At 40.0% G+C, this 17,791-nt stretch overlaps 1 protein-coding gene across 3 annotated transcripts in view; it reads right to left on the reverse strand.

The window, feature by feature from the left end:
• Positions 1–17,291, reverse strand: part of ipmkb (inositol polyphosphate multikinase b) — a 52,247-nt gene extending 34,956 nt beyond the window's left edge. Inside the window, exons 1-4 of one of the 3 annotated variants that reach the window (XM_047377367.1) lie at positions 17,200–17,291; positions 16,794–16,964; positions 16,438–16,641; positions 2,157–2,242 (exon numbers count right to left, since the gene is read on the reverse strand). In XM_047377367.1, the coding sequence (XP_047233323.1) occupies positions 2,157–2,242; positions 16,438–16,621 (270 nt within the window). In that variant the 5' untranslated portion in view covers positions 16,622–16,641; positions 16,794–16,964; positions 17,200–17,291. Of the gene's footprint in view, positions 1–2,156; positions 2,243–16,437; positions 16,965–17,199 lie in introns of those variants that run through there. The other 2 variants (XM_047377366.1, XM_047377368.1) reach the window with 2 other exon arrangements.
• Between the last annotated feature and the right edge of the window lie 500 nt (positions 17,292–17,791).

Consider the following 17,791-nt stretch of genomic DNA (forward strand, 5'->3'; position numbering starts at 1 on the left):
GAAACTTCAACAAGAACTTTTATGATAAAATCCAGACTTTGTCCCAGTAGATTTTCTCCACAAAGCTGAACACAACGCTCCGTTCTACTACGGTATGAATCAATGAAGGAAAACATTAATCACCAGCAGCTTAGTCAGCTACTAGATAGATAGGCACAGAAACAAACCAGTAGCCCAGTCAATTACTCCAGGGTTAGTTGTACAGGAGGCTAATATGGCTAATAGTAACACAGGTTATCGTGGAGCCAGACTGAAGCTGACAGTTTGAGCAGAAAGAAGAAGGATCCGTAGCAACCTACCCTGATGCTGTAGTTGAAATGTTCTATTAAATGACCAGAACACTCAAGCATGCACACTTCCTGTGCATGCTTGATCAGTTACATGCGCACTTAGCCATGATCAGGTTTGTGAGCGTTCAGCAGATGATCTCACTGACAGCGATGGTGTTCTGGAATGTTTCAGATGCAAGAACAAATGTGTTGCAAAGAGTTTTATCATAGGAGATATGTCATGGCTTCTGTTTGTGAATAAATCAGAACTTTGATAATCCTACATGGAATCCTCTATTCTCATCTATTGTTATATTTTAATTTTTGATAACCCAAATCTGTTGACACATGTAAAGACAATTCACTCTCTCTGTCATTCTATCTAGGCCTCCTTCTCGCCACAGTGACAGGAGACATTTTTGCGTCCCAGTTAGCACTTGCATTTCAAATGTGCTAAATCTAGACGCAAAACCTACACCAGCAATCTGTTTCAGGTTTGATATTCATGCTGCTGGTGGTAAGGGATTACATTTGCATATCCCACTCCAATAAATTTGCGTGTTTGGGTCATTATCATATGTTTTGCATATTCATGAAGGCAAACACGCTAAAATCTTTGCACCCACTGTTCCGCTGATTTTACACACGCAATCCGATTGCCAAACAGGAAAGGGACACTTTAAATTAGATATTTTTCCAAATGAGGACTGAATTAATCACCATTTATTAGTTTCACCCTAATAAAGGAAGTTAAAATATTGCCATATTGTAACTTATGCTTTTTTTCTCTTGTCCAGAAAGAACTCTGTGACTTCAAAAAATTTTGCTGCAGTATAGAAATTGTATGGAGTATTTTTCTTAGGATCGCTAGAGTGTGAAAAATTAGTATTATGGCAACCCTAGTTTATGCATATTTTTATTATAAAACACACGTGTCATCAGTATTGCATGGTCTGCTTGAAGAAAGAGCTGAGAAAGCTCTAAATTTACCCGTCTGTCAGTCTAGATTCTGACCTCCACTTATGATAATAAGTTTTGGACCATGATGGAAAAAATAGGCTCCTGGACACGAGTAGTTGAACTGATCTTCCTCAATAAGGTGGCTGAGATAAGGTGAGGAGCTCCGCCATCCAGGGGCAGGCTTAAGTAGAGTCACGGCTTTGTAGGTTTTCCTGGCATGTCCTACTAGTAGGTGACCCTGGGATAGACCCATGACATGCTGTAAGGACTCTCTCCTACATATATATACCTTCTTTCCTGGGAATTTCTTTCTGATCTCCTGGAATGAGCTTGTTATTCCTGCAGCATGGTCTTTGATAAAAGGAAGACGATCAATGGACAAATCAGGACCATGATCCGATACCTGAGATCACTCATGAACTAACAGTTTGTCACCACCAAAGTTGACAAAAACAATTAGTTACAACTGTATATCACTGAGCTAAACTGTCATTTACTGACAATGCGGTGAAATGACATGACTGGGCTTTACTTTTAATTATAAACCTGAACTAAGGTATGTTAATTAACACTTAAAGTAAAAAAATATGCAGTGTGTAGGACTCCTAGAAATTTCAGTGTTTCAGTAAAACGCAACTGGACTTCTTCACGTGTTTCTTGAACACATTTCGCCTCTCATCTAAAAGGCTTCATCTGCCTTATTATTGTCATTGTTCTGACTACAACTTAGAGGCCTGTTACTTCAAACCATGGTCAGAACTGAAGAAGCCTTTTGGTCCAGTTACCTTCTACTTCAGCCCTTGACTGATATGACTGGGAATCTAGGATGTCTTTTAGATGACTAATGTTTCTACTGATAAATCCTTCCAAAAAAAATTCATGAACTGAAACCTTTGTCAGAAAGAAGTATGTGTGTACTTTATTTACCATACTATAAAACTGCATTTCGCGTGGCCCTCTAGGAGGAGGCTGAACTTGCTTCAAGACTGTTCCATCTGGATGCTGTAAAATACCTGCAACAAAACACAGAGATGGTGTAAATATTTTAGGCTATGTTTATCACAGCAAAGATTATAGTGATTATTGCAAAAAATAATGATGCTAATGACATTTAGCCAAAGAATTCAGTATCTTTTCCTTATTTATTATTGTCACATGGATGTTCAGAGAGTGCAGGTGTGCAGATAATCTCAGAAAGGAACATTAAGAACTCGAAGTGGGGAAATAAATTATTGAGCACAATGTTTTTCTCAGTGAATATATTCCTCAAAGCGTTGCTGACATGAAATTCCCACCAGATGTCAGGAGCAACTCTGGTAATCCAAACCACATAAGTCTATAAATTACGTAATGAGTAAAGAAATCTAATGATTCAAGGAGTCTGACAGAACTGTTAAAGTCTTTGTTGGTAATGACAACTTTAAGATGTCTCTTGTGTGGAGAAACTATTCACATGCATTGTTATGGTGTGATTTTGAAAAATTGCTCCACATAAACCGTTTTCAGATCATAATCCTTCTGTGAAAATCTACTAAACACTCTGGTCTTCAGGGTTTTTTTCCATAGATCTTTAACTGTAACACATTCAGGAGATGGATGGGGCCATTCAAGTACTGCTACTTTCTTTTACTAAGAAATGTCTGAGAGCTTATTTTGCTGTGTTTGGGATCATTGTCGTGATAAAATATCCAGCATTGTTTCATCTTTATCATCATTATCTCAGTTAATTGCTCTGTGATCCTTCTTTCAATAACTTGAAATCTAGAAGTACCACTGGCTAAAAAAACAACACCACTCTCTTTGCTCTTTGTTTTTACCCATCATGACAAGCTTCTTGTGCAATCTCATATTAACAAGAATCTTTTTATCAGTTATTAGTTAAGACTATACCATGACATTCATTCACACTGATATGAGGCAGAATTACTTTCTAAATCCTGACAGATTTCAGTTGTATTCCTTTCTTCAAATGTTTAATATCTACAATCATGTGAAAAAACTGGGATTCTCTGATATGCATATTTAATATGCATTTCAATGTGATCATTTGGACAACAGACCCAATGACATGTTGAGCATAAACCAGATACAGCAGTCCAGCAAAAGACCCTCATACCAGCTGTAAACCATGGAGGTGGAGGTTTGGGGATGGGGATGCTTTGCTGCAGCAGGACCTGTCTAGCTTACCATAATAGAATTCAATATGAATTCTACTGTGTATCAGAAGGTGGTTGAGGATAACTTGGGAACCATCTATAAAAAGAATTAAACCTGAAGCAGAACCGGACCCTGCAAAATGATAATGACCGAAAACATTCCTGTAAATCCTCCAAGGTCTGTGGCTGACAATATGTCCTGGCTGACAATTAAGAAATGATAAGTCCCAGGCCTAGTCAAGCCCAGATCCAGATCTTTTTGATATGCTCAGGTATGTAATGAAACAGGCTCAACAGGAAGGAAGCCATCAAACATCTTAAAGCTGAAAGTGAGGAGTGGGATCAACATCTCTCAGAGACGGTAGATGTCTACATGAAGCAGTTCACTTTAGTTATTTCTAACAGAGGGAGTAACACTACAAGGGCGTCACAGCCGTGGGGGATGTGGGTGTTTCAACATCACTACCACATACAGATCTTCTCCAAATCCTTCAGGTTTCAGGGCTGTCGCTGGGCAATACGAACATTCAGCTCCCTCCAAAGATTTTAGAATGGGTTCAGGTCTCGAGACTAGCTAGGCCACTCCAGGACCTTGAGATGCTTCTTATGGGGCCACTCCTTGGTTATCCTGGCTGTGTGCTTTGGGTCGTTGTCATGCTGGAAGACCCAGCCACGACCCATCTTCAATGCTCTTACTGAGGGAAGGAGGTTGTTGGCCAAGATCTCCCGATACATGGCCCCATCCATCCTCCCCTCAATACGGTGCAGTCGTCCTGTCCCCTTTGCAGAAAAGCATCCCCAAATAATGATGTTTCCTCCTCCATGCTTCATGGTAGGGATGAAGCTCTATTTTTGTCTCATCAGTGCACATGACCTCCCATTCCTCCTCTGGACCATCCAGATGGTAATTGGCAAACTTCGGATGGGCCTGGACATGCACTGGCTTGAGCAAGCAGACCTTGCGTGCGCTGCAGGATTATAATCCAAGGCGACATAGTGTGTTACTAATGGTCTTCTTTGAGACTGTGGTCCCAGGTCTCTTCAGGTCATTGACTAGGTCTTGCCATGTAGTTCTGGGCTGATCCCTCACCTTCCTCATGATTATTGATGCCCCATGATGTGAGATCTTGCATGGAGGCCCCAGAACGAGAGAGACTGACGTCATCTTGAACTTCTTACATTTTCTTATAATTGCATCAACAGTTGTCGCCTTCTCACCAAGCTGCTTGGCTATATTCCTGTAGCCCATCCCAGCCTTGTGCAGGTCTACTATTTTATCCTTGATGTCCTTACACAGCTATCTGGTCTTGGCCATTGTGGGGAGGTTGGAGTTTGTTTGATTGAGTGTGTGGACAGGTGTCTTTTATACAGATAAGTTCAAACAGGTGCAGTTAATACAGGTAATGAGTGGAGAACAGGAAGACTTCTTAAAGAAGAACTAACAAACCTGAGCCGGAATTCTTACTGGTCGTTAGGTGATCAAATACTTATATCATGCAATAAAATGCAAATTAATGACCTAAAAAAACGTTTTTAAGAAATCACGCAATGCGATTTTCTGGATTTAGATTTCTGTTTTAGATTCCGTCACTCAAAGTTGAAGAGTACCTATGACAAAAGGTAAAAACTTCCACATGGTTTGCAAGTGGCAAAACCTGCAAAATCTGCAGTGTATCAAATACTTATTCTCCCCACTGTAATGTTTCTATGTAGCTGTGTCGGTGGGAAATACAGCAACACAGTATTGATCATAGAGCTACATTAAACAGGCCATACACAAAGGGTTAAACTTCTGGCTTAAAGCTTTTTTGCTTTATGTTCTGAGAAACCTCCAATGCTTCATCACTCACTCAAATACTCAGGAGCAAAGTACAGAGTAAAGACAAAGTACGTCGCTTGTGATTCATAATCTTGATGCAAATTGCTTTTACAGACATTTTAGAGTTACAATGTATGCAACTCATTTGAAGTCGATTTGCCTCCCCACAGAGCACATCTAATTACAACTGACAAAAAACATTGTAAAGGCACACCTAAGGGAAATTGTATTGTTTTGCACCATCCATCCCTAGCACATTACCACAGTTCCTTTCTATCATAACTGGAGCTTGTTCTGAAGCATTTACTAGTGTGAGCAAATATCCTCCCTGGAAAAAATTAAGCCACTTATAGATCTTGTTAAAATGACAAACATCTCAGCTCCTCCATAAAAATAACCACACCTTAGGACCCTAGATAAAATGCCAAGTGTCTAGTGGCAGCTGTATGGCTGTAATGTCTGTTGGCTGTTCTTAGTAGTTTGTGTGGTGACCGATAACATTTCATAGGAATGACGGAAAGGATCATGTTTATCACTGATTAAGAACAAAGAGCTGCTGAGGCCTATGAGAGAAAACTTACAATCTGCTTCAAGGTCCAATGTTTCCCTGCTTTAACATGTCTGGTTTAAATTAAAATTTGATGACAAGCTCTTTGTTGAAGCAAATATTTCTTTGGATCAGCTGTGTCTAAGCAGGAATACATCTGAAACACCTAGGATAATGTATTTCAAAAACCACGATAAAGAAACACTGCTGTTTTTAGTCAATGAAAATGAAATGTTGCATTCTTCCATTCCCCAAAGGATCTTTAAACTCAACTGTAATCTGAAGTTACGATAAAGGTTTTAATATTCATTCTTTTCTTTTTACCGTGTCCTGTCTGGCAGAGTAGCGCTCAGAATTGCTGTCTGCGTGCCAGGAAAAAGCCCAACAGATTTACTTTCACAAGTGGAGCATTACAGCTAACACTTTAAAGCTCTGCTTGATATTTATAAAAGAAACTTAATTATAAACTGCTTCCGCATTATTTCAATTGTTACGGACATGGAGACAGAAATGAAAAGGAAAAAAATAAAAAGCATGAAAGAGGGAGGTGGGAAAAAAAGGAAAAGGGGAGAGAAGGAAAAAAGAATGGAGGAAAGAAAAAAGGATGAAGAGAATAAAACATAACACCCTGCTTGCTTCTACACCTAAAGAAACTTTCATATTAACAGCTTTTTTACCAAAAAATACATCTTGCAATCAATATTCATCAGCTGACTGTACTTATGGCTATTTGTTAAAATGCTATCAAAAGGCATTATTCTGAGAGCGCAATTGAGCCTAGATGGAGTAAAGACGGTTTTCTCAGAGCTCCTGCAGGTTTATTAACATTTTTGTTTTAAAAAACGACAACTTCTTACCAAATGTGACCTAAACTGGATTGATAATAGTTTTGGATCATAGAGAGTCAGTTCCAGTTGAAATCCCTCGATAAATGGCGGATAAACTTTGTAAATTCAAGTATGACGGTAGTGCATCAAAGCTAACGGCAAACTCCAGATCCACGAGGCAGCGCATTCCAGAAGACGAAGCATGACACAATAGCCCAGGTATGAGTGAGGAGATAAAAGCTGACATTTTAGCCTGTATAAGAGGGGAAATTTCCAAAATTATAAGAGAGGAAATGAGGAGTGGTCTGTCAGAAGAATTCACCACCCACAGAGCTGACATCAACGTTGTGAGGGCTGAAATAGCCAGCAATGCCGCCGCTATGCGAGCAGAAATTTCCTCTTTTGAAACAGACTTTGAAGATATGAAAGGTGGGCTGTCTACGTGGTCTGACGAGGTAAACACACTGCAGACTACCGTGGCCAAACTTCAGAGTGAGCTGGTCAAATTACGGGACAAGTGCGAGGACATGGAAGGGAGGATGAGGCGCGGGAATATCCGTATAGTCGGCGTTGAGGAGCGGCCGAACTCCGCCAGCCCTAAAGAGGTTTCAAAAATTATTAAAGAAGTGCTGCGGATGGATGGGGACGTGAAAGTCGACCGCTCGCACCGAACGACTGCACCTAAGAAACCCGGAGATGCAGAAAGACCCCACGTGATCATTGCCAAGCTGCATTATGATGGAGACGCCGCTGACATTCTGAGGAGAGCCAGAGATCAAGCCCCACTGACCTACAACGGTAAAAGGATCGCAATCATCCCGGATTACACCACCAGTGTGGCCAAGGCGCGCGCCGCTTTTTCGGATGTATGGAAAGTTTTACGAGGGCGCAGCGACGTGCGCTTTGGATTACTTTATCCAGCAAGATTCAAAATTACATACAAAGAGGACAGTAACGAGTTTTTGGATCCCGTGAAGGCCATGAAATACATAAAGAAGACCATCCTCAATGCAGCCACTGGAACTGAAACGTAAACTGAACTGTGATCGTTGGTATGGCACGGCTGGTTCAGTTGGTCCCTCTTGACGCTCAGATGCTAACTACGAGTATGATAGACAATTTTACTTTTCTAAACTGGCCTGTCTCCAGGTCGGCCTCATGGTCACGGTTTGTATTAGTATTACTAGAAAATTCTACGTTGTTTAAGTACGTACATTTATGCACACCTGCAGGAGCCTGAACTCCTACACTCTAACCTTTTTGCTTTTCGTTGTTTGTGTACACATCTACATTTTTGGGGTGTGCTTGTTGCTGCTTATTATAGTGGCTAGGGACTTAAACCCACTACATTGCACTATGTTTGCAATACTTTTTTTAAATACTTGTTGTGCTTTCTGTGTTTTGATCATCTTGTTCTCCGTGGAACTTGTCACATCCAAAAAAACAACAGAGCATTTGAATCTTAGTCGTGGCATGCTTGAAAATACTGCACAGCAAAGCATTGGTATTTTTATTTTATTCCATCACCTTAGTTTTCAGCATCTATTTTACTTAAATGTCTGGTACCAACCATCAGTCTGCCGTCTCTGCCTCCAACAAAGCTTGACATTATCATATATTTTTTAAATTGCTTATGAATACAATAATGGTAACAAGTTACAATGTGAAGGGTTTGCATAATCCAATCAAAAGAAAGTATTGTTGAAACTTAGACAATCAAAGTGTCAGGTTGCATTTTTGCAGGAAACACACTTATCAGATCTGGAACATACAAAATTAAACAAGTCTTGGGCTGATAAAGTTTACTACTCCACACATGGTTGTGGTAGGAAAAGGGGCGCTGCCATATTAATACATAGGCAAATTAATTTTACTGAAACGTTAGTACATAAAGATAGAGAGGGTAGATTTATACTGGTAAATGGGACAATTGATGGAACAGCCATTTCCTTTATAAATGTATATGCTCCCAATGAAGACGCACTAGGGTTTATTAAGTCAGTTTTCAACAGGATTGCAGAATAAAGCTCTGGCCTCCTAATTATGGGGGTGATTTTAATTGCGTAATGTCAAATCTAGATAGACAGTCTGCCTCCCAAACCCCCATACCAAAGATGGGTAAAATGCTTAAAAATCTATCTGTGGAAACTGGATTAGTGGACACGTGGCGATCCAAATTCCCAAAGGAGAGAAATTTTACATTTTATTCAAGCCGACATGCCTCTTATTCACGAATAAATAATTTTTTTACTGCCAAAACCGAGCTACACAGAATTGAAGATATAACAATATTGCCCATCACAACCTCTGACCATGCACCCATTGTGCTCCAGTGGAATATAGGCTTGACGCCATCTTTTAAGCAACGGAGATTTAACGCCTCTCTTCTTAACGACAAGGAGTTCATTGCTTTTAATACGTCAGAGTTTAAGAATTATATTATATTATATTGTACTCATCTCCGCAGGTGGCTATTAGAGTTAATGGCTTTAGATTGTCTAATTTCAGGCTGGAGCGTGGTTGTAGGCAGGGGTGCCCTCTGTCCTCCCTTTTGTTTGCAATCAGCACTGAGCCATTGGCCCAACTCATTAGGGACAATGAGGGAATTAAAGGAATTTTGATTGGTACATAGGAACATAAAATATCTCTTTATGCAGATGATGTTTTACTATATTTGTCTGATCCTACGTCATCAATACCACGTTTGAAGGAAATTATTTCTGTATACGGGTATCTTTCTGGCTATAAAATAAATGTTGAAAAGACAGAGGCAATGGTTGTCAATAGCAATATTTCACTGGGGGTAAAACAACAAAGCAGCTTTGGGTGGGCTAGAGAGGGCATGAAATACCTAGGCATCAATATTCCCCTTTCATTAAATGATTTATTCCACACTAACTACAGTAAAACCTTGGATATAATTAAGAAGGACCTAGAGCAGTGGTCAGCTTTGCTGCTGTCCCTCTCAGGTAGCATTGAACCCGTTCGTATGAACCTCTTACCTAGATTATTGTATTTGTTCCAGATGTTACCAATTGGAATACCAAAATCCATGTTCATTGATTTGGATAAAATGACATCGAAGTTCATATGGCAGAACAAGCGCCCTCGCATAAAATATAAAACACTACAAAGAAGCAAGGCAGAAGGAGGTCTTAACCTTCATGTTTTAAAATACTATTTCTGGGCAGCACAATTAAAGTCTATAATTTCATGGACCTAAGAGGATTCTCACACAAGATGGTTGACCATTGAACAAGTGAAGTGTTCTGAACAATTAAAGGTATTGCCATATTCCAATAAAGGAACTTCCATTGCGAGCTAGAGCTACACTTACCATTTGGTATAATGTAAGAGATGCTTTTTGGACATATCAAATCCTTCACCTCTAATTTCTTGGACCAAATGTTTTCAAAATGGGCTGAACAGGGGCTCACGTTTCTACATCGGTTAATTGACAGGAATAACCTCATATCATTCGAAGAATTACGTGGGTATTTTCATCTCCAAAAAAATGATTTTTTCCGATATTTACAGTTCCGTTCTATTTTGTCTACACACAGGGACTGGGAAAGAGTCCTAAACCCCACGCTAATAGAGAACCTGCTAATTTGATTCCCAAAAGGTGAAGGGGATAAGAAGCTGATAGCAAAATTATATGAGGTGTTTCTGTCCATAAACCTTAGTGGACCCACTTGGACAATACAAAGATGGGAGGCAGAAACGGCCAAAAGTATTTCTGATGAAATATGGGAAGGAGTCTGGACTGAGGCACATCGAGTTATTGGTTTACAAACTCAAATACGTGGCGGGAATATAAATGGAAAATTATAACCAGATATTTCAGGACCCCAGACGTAGTAGCTAAAATAGATCCTAAAGTACCAAGTTTGTGTTGGAGAAACTGTGGTTCATCAATCCCCAATCATACATGCATATACATGTTTTGGTCATGCCCCAAATTACAAAACTTTTGGGATGATGTGTACAAGGCTATAAACCAGATCTTTTAGGTTTTTCCAAAGCATGTAACAGTCGCATTACTCCTATCTTTTAAATGTTCTTCTTACAGCAGCCCTGAAATTCATTACAATTAAGTGGATGCAATTAGAGCCGCCTTCCTACAACTCATGGGTCCAAATGGTAAGGGAATTGTACCAAATAGAAAATATAACATTTTTGTTAAGACTTCAAAAAGGCACTTTCAGGCAACGCTGTGGTCCAATGGAAGATCTACTCAGGTAAACAAGTCTTACAACTTAGGCTTTTGAATTATGGTACTTAGACCTGCTGCCCAAGGTGGATTCTTGTGTTAGGTTTGTATGGTGATACTGAGACTACAATTATGGAAATTGTAAAATGTCATGCCAAGACGTTTAATTTATGGTAAAATTTCACAGTGTTTAAACTGCTTATTATTGCTGTTGTATGGCTGTGTTTTAAAATCAATAAAAATTTTAATTCTAAAAAAAAAAAAAAAAGGCATTATTCTACTTTTTTAAATTAAAATGATTCCCAGCAAACCTCTTAAATGTGCATTTCCATAACTAAAGGTTGCTTGTAAAGAAGTAAATGAATAAGTTAAATTTCAGAGAGGAGTGGCCTTCAAAATGGGTAAAGATCAAGTTTTTTAATCCAGAGTGTAAGTATTAATCCGTGTTGTAATAAACTTTAACTGGACACTGGATTGGATTCATGATAGGGCCAATGTGTATGGCTCCCTGCTAGTCTTTGCTCCTGTTGTGCTTCTTTGTGTAAGCTAACATTAGCATTCAGGCTAATTTTCAGGTGGTGAGCCCGACTATTTCTAGTCGATATCTCTCGACCTCCCGCACAAGCTCAGGCTCCTTCCCCCCCAGTGAGGTGACATTCCACGTCCCTAGAGCCAGCCTAAGCATCCGAGGATCAAGCCGCCGAGGTCTCCACCTTCATCTGCCGCTCAATCCTCTTTGCACTGGTCCCTCACGGTTCCTCCTGCAGGTGGTGGGCCCACTGGGGAAATGGCCTCGCGTCTCTCCGTTGGGCTTGGCCCGGCCGGGTCCCGCGAGGAGCAACCCAGCCAACAGGTGCTCTCCGACGGGTCACGACCCCAGGCCTGGCTCCTGGGTGGGACCCCAGCTCCGCCGTACCGGGCGACATCACGTGCCTCGATTGTGTGGTCCTCATGAGGATGTCTTGAACCGCTCTTTGTGTGACCCTTCATCTAGAGACTGTTTGCCATGGGAGACCCTACCAGGGGTATTTAAGCCCCAGACAACATAGCCTCTAGGATCATTCGGGAACTCAAACCCCTCCACCACGTTAAGGTGGTGGTTCAAGGAGGGGGGGGTTCACTAAAATTAACCTATATATTAACCCCCATATACCAAGTGCACGCTGTAAAATTAGGGAATGAGCAGCCCTTAACAGAAGTGACTGTCGAGGGTTGGATGACTGCTGTGGGCTACTCGGTTGTCCAAACCACCAGTTGAAGAAGGGTGAGACATCTGGATGTATGCTGTTAGAGGTTAGGCGTGTCATTTCCCGACACCAGCTTAAACAGATCTTTCGGTAAACCTGCTTAGTAAGACCTTTCAGGGAAAAGTCCAGGCCTGTTGGATGGAGAGCTGGATTGAGCAATCCCCTCAAAAGACACTCCACACTCCAAGCCAGCTGGTGGTGGTAATGTACCACATCGTTGTATGCCAACCACCACAAAAAGAAAAAGAAGAAAAAGCTATGCAGGTCCTTTAATGTGGGTTGATAAGTTACTAGCTAGGGAGCACACGCTTGCTGATGCTACAATGACTTGGTGGTGCACAGATGAGTGAGTAAAAGAAGGTGGCTTTGTCAAAAATAGGTAAAATGGACTGAAAATGGCACATTTAAAGATTAATGGGCAGAAACATAAGCTTTCATTTGATCTCAGTCAGGTGTGAGGCTAGTCTGCCTTTTATGTTCTGAATCTGTTGGACTTAAAGTGACATTATGAAAACAAATATTAGAACCAAAGCTATCCATCTGGGTCTGACAGTAGGACAAGGAGAATAAATGAACTGAGGGGACAGTATGAGTGAGCCACACACACACACGGGAAATGATCAGAATGCATGGAAGCTGTGGCAGAAACGCTTTAAGATGGAAAGGGACAACAATTTAAGGAAAAGGTTAAGCAAATTCCGATATCTGCCACAAGGAGAGCAGATTGTTGTCCCGAGATGTACAGACCCAGCTCGCCTGCCATTCAAAGTGCATTTAATATTGGTACTTAAATTGGATTGCACAGCAGATGATTCAATTGGCATATGAATAATTGATCAGTAGTTAAAAAACAAATAATCTATATTCTTAATTAAATGTTGAAAAGAAATATTCAGTTGATTCAAAATGTTCACACCCCAGATTGTTTGGATGATGGAAGTAGTGGATCTCCAGCTATTTTAGTTCGGGACCTCTGCCCTAGAGATTTGTACTAGCTTGATAGTCGGCGAGGAATGTGGATCTTCAAAAGGAGCAAAAGGGTAGTGGGGAATAACAATTTTGGTTAATATTTGGCTGGGAATTGATTAATTATTGACAAAGTCTACATAACTTTCCAGGCATATAGAATACTGTATGCTTTACAACAGCTGGACTCTGTGTAGCTGATGATTTCAGATGATTACCTTTCACCATTTCCTTGAAGCCCAGATATTACAACTACACACCCTGTACAATATTTGGGTTATTTATTACTATTAATTATTATTCTTGTTAAAACCTGTTGAACAGTTGGTACACTAGTTCTGTTAAATAAAAGTGATAGTACCATAGCCCGATTGAACACGATCCAAAGAATACCACATGCTGATGACACGGCAAGTTGAAGCAGAAGAACTGAATGCTGCCTCTCCATGTTTGGTTCTGGTTCTGGGGATGCAGAGTAGAGGGTGACCCGGGAGTGGATTTTCTCTCCTGTCCCATCCCGCTCCCACAGAAAAATGTCTTGTCCCATCCCAATCCCAGGCCAGCATAACAAAAAAATCCTGTCCCATCCCACTCCTGGTAAATTGACTCCCACTCCTGTGCCACTCCCAATTTGTTTTCTTCATTTAGTCTTTAGGCAATTTCTTTGAAAGACCAGTTAGGTCCCTGTTTTTAGCTGTAGTAAAGGCCAGTTAAAGTAAAAAGAATAATAATGAAGAAATAATAAAATATCAAACAAGGAAACAGACCATGCCTATCTTTGTTGAATAAACAAAATGTACATAGTTGTATTTTACTCATTTATTAAGTGATTGTTTCCTTTGAACAATGACATTACTTTTATGTTTCAAGTTGCTGAAACGAAAGAAAAATGCACCTAGTAAGAGAACTGTACTTGGTGAACAAAAGAGCAAAAAGGCATTACCTTCACAATTTAGAAACTGTACCTCAATGGTTCACAGCCCTGGTCCTCAGGGACCTCTTCCCTGCAGGTTTTAGATGTGTGTCTGCTCCAGAACACCTGATTCAAATTCTGACATGACCTCCAATACAGGCATCAAGAATGGAGGGTCAAACTGGACAAAATTAATACAATAAAATAATCATTAAATAAATAAATGTTGTGAATGTCCCATAAGTGAAGTAAATGTAACATTAAATGTGCCATTAAATTAAAAGGTACCATTTATTTATTTAATACATCAATAGAAACAATAAATGTACCATTATATCACGGACTATTATTCAATTAAATGTGCCACTGAATAATTAAGTATAATTTTAAAGACGACATGACATAATTAGTGGTACACTTAATATTTAATGATGTATTAAATTGTACATTTAATGGTACATTCAATTTTTTTCTATTTCACAACGTATTTATTTAATATCTTCGCTTGATGAACCCTCTCTACAGAGCCCGCGAGGTGACACGGGGGAATTGTTTTCTTTTGCATCCCCACGCAATACTCTTTGCGTTCTCACGCAATACTTTGTGGGAGACCCGTTTTTGAGATTTATTTAGTTTATTTTGAAATCTGCCTTAAATAAAAGGATCTTCAATCAGACTTAAAGACAGTTATTATCCACAAGCTGTCAAACTACTGAACTCTGGACCATAATACTGCACAAAACCACATCTGTGACACTTTATTTGCTTATTACTGCTGCATGATGTGTATTTTTTTGCACGGCACTTTTGTTTTTATCGTGAGTTGAACGGTTCGTCTTATCCTAAGCATTTAATCGCATTGTTGACTGTGAGTTAACCTGCATATGATAAATAAACCATATCAATGCCATATCAGTGCTGTTTGTTTTGTGAGCAGTTTGTCAAATGTTTTACATTTCCAAAAACAATTGATCCTAGTTTATTTTCCCTCCTATTGGTTAGCTCCCGCTCCCGTCTGTTCCCGATCATTTTTTGTCCTGTACCGTCTCAATCACGTGATCTTTACTAACGCTGTCTTCCATCCCGCGGGAATCCCGTGACCCGTGGGATTCCCGAAAAAATGACAGCCTCTAATGCAGAGTAGACTTGAACCCAAAGACCCGAGTGGTCTAAAAGGTTGATACAACAGCATTAGATGTTTAATCTCTTTAGGTGTTAAGCCATTCAGTGACTAACTAACGGAAGTATTTTAAAGTTTATGAGCTATGGGGGTCAGCAGAAGCTTCCCAGCACAGAATCTTCCAAAGCAGAGATGTCTGGAACACATAGAAATGTAAGTTCTGGAGGCCAGGCAGAAGCAAGCGTGTTTGGACTGATTCTCTTTAGTGGCAAGCCTGGAAAGTCAGGTTTGGGACCTGTGCAGAATCCTTTAGGATGGAGAACACACCATAAAAACCCAACCCTTGGTCACCTGAATCATGTCAAACAGGTGGGGGTCCCAGAGAAGCTGTGTTTGTTGTCTTTATTAATTTCTAATATGTCACCAATATAAACACTTCCAGCAATGTTATATCATTTAAAATTGAAACTAATTATTTGAATTTCCTTTTGTCTTTAGTAGAAAAAAAATTTTCCATGCCCAAATTTTTAAAGGTACCTAATTGGATGTTTAAACAAAACTAATATGCATTCAGACCAGTCTTTTTATTTTACAAAGTGTCACTCTTGCTTTTCTTGATTTTTGAAAGTTAGCTTTAATAATTCTCACCCTGTTTATTGACTTTTCATTATAACCAGATGTAACACATTTAATCAGGCTGCCAAGAGAAACATGACGAAATACAGTATTAAGATTCAGAGTACTGTCCACTAATGCATAGATAATGTGAGCCTAACAGCTAAGTAAATTACTCTTTATTCAAACTGAATGGATTCCCAGGGCAGCACTTGGTGTAGAGCTAGAGCAGCCACCCCATATATGGAGGCTATTAGTTCTGGATGCAACTGTCAGGGGTTCGACCTTATGACCTTTGCTGCATGTCCCCCAGCTTTACTTCACAGGCATTAATTTAATAAAAGATGGGTTGAGTTAAAAGGAAAGAGATCCTTCTAGGTTCATATTCAGTGTGAAAAACAACATGTCTTTATATGTCTTTGCTCTGTACTCAAATCAAGTGGAATTCGAGTGGAAAGACTTGAGACTTACTTCTGACTTGTAAAACAACTTCGTGTCACCTCTGAAGTAGATGTTTTTCTGAAATGAGCCATTTACTCAGACTTTCAGACAGGGATGCACCATAAGCAGCTTGTGCAACATCTGCCACATTCTTCCACCTGTTTGTTCTCAAAATGAAGGACTCATTGACTCAGGTCAACACATCCCTTTCAATGAACGATTCATTTGCACAGAATCGACTGTGTATATATATTGACTGTTGGTTTTCTATTACTCTACTACGCCTACTAGTAAATTATGAACCACGTAGAAATTCAGTTTTTATTATTTAGGGCTTTACTTACCTACTTTATCCACTCCGTACTTGTGACCTGCCACCTGATGAGAAAGTGGGATACAGCCGTTTAGGTGAGCTTGGTCCTGTGGTCCCAGAAGCTGCTGGCCGGACTTGTTCATGGAGGCGATGTCCCCAGTAGCACCCAAGCCAGGGGTCAGGTCCAGTTTACCAAGCGCCTTGGTGGACTCCATAATGTTAGCTCCTGACACACCTGAAGTTCAGAAGACAGAGCCTAAAAGCCATCCATGTGCCACTTTATGTATCCCGCTGTAATTTCGTAAGCCCACACTTCTGATGGAAATCCCAAACGCCTTTGTGGGAATGGTGGTCTAGATGAACCCAGAACAGCAGGTCAGTACCTACCGAACCCAGCCACTGCAGAGAATCCGTGACCCAGTGCAGCGTCTAGCGCTTAGCTCCCCGTACAGTGCTGATTCATTGGTTTTCATTTCTGGAACAGCGACAGAAACACATCATGGCCACTTCCTACTGCCGTCAATGTGTGCAAAGGGAGGCTGGACTTCTGGTTGTTGCCTACAAAATAAAATCAACTAAGAAGACCTGAAGGAACACAGCAATCATAACACACGGCCACCACCGTTTATAAAACAGCGACTAATATTCCAGCATTTATTTTTCGTCCAACATTAAAACGAAACTTAAAACTGAAATTTCTAATAAAATTAGTTAAATGGGTTTACTTCCGGCTGCTAAAGGCTCTTACAGCCACACAGGTTAATCTTTTCACTTCCTGTTGTAGTTCAGTTACCTGAGAAGCTGAAAGTTTTAATGTTCCTCTGACTAGAATATGAACATATTTGGAACGGGCCAGCCAGGGTCCTGACCTAAATCTTAAAAACTGCTCCTCACCCACAAGAGATCATCTAACATGGCTGGCCCAAGGTTGTATGGGGCCTTGAGCAGAATTTCATTTGGGGCCCCTCCTCCTGTTAGAAAATCACCACCAGTAACAGCTTTTTAGTAAAGATTAGGTGGAATCTGGGAGAGGAGACCAAGTTTAATTGGCTGAGCTTTAAAGGAATCAGGGATAATTAGTTATTTTTGCTGAGATCTGTTTATCAACAAACCACAGCTCAAACACAAAGAAAATGTTTAACTCGTAGCATCAGATCGTAACTCTGTTAACACAGGAGTCGATTATTCTTTTCCAATTTTACTAATTAAGCGTAACAATTTCTTTAAATATTCAATTTTATTTTAAACAAAATACAATCTTTTAATTTGTCTATGCTGAAACATTTAAAATTAAACTTATTATTCTCAGTCTTAATGAGATCTACAGGGGTTGGACAATGAAACTGAAACACCTGGTTTTAGACCACAATAATTTATTAGTATGT

This window comes from Girardinichthys multiradiatus, chromosome 10, assembly GCF_021462225.1.
Source record: "Girardinichthys multiradiatus isolate DD_20200921_A chromosome 10, DD_fGirMul_XY1, whole genome shotgun sequence".
NCBI lineage: Eukaryota > Metazoa > Chordata > Actinopteri > Cyprinodontiformes > Goodeidae > Girardinichthys > Girardinichthys multiradiatus.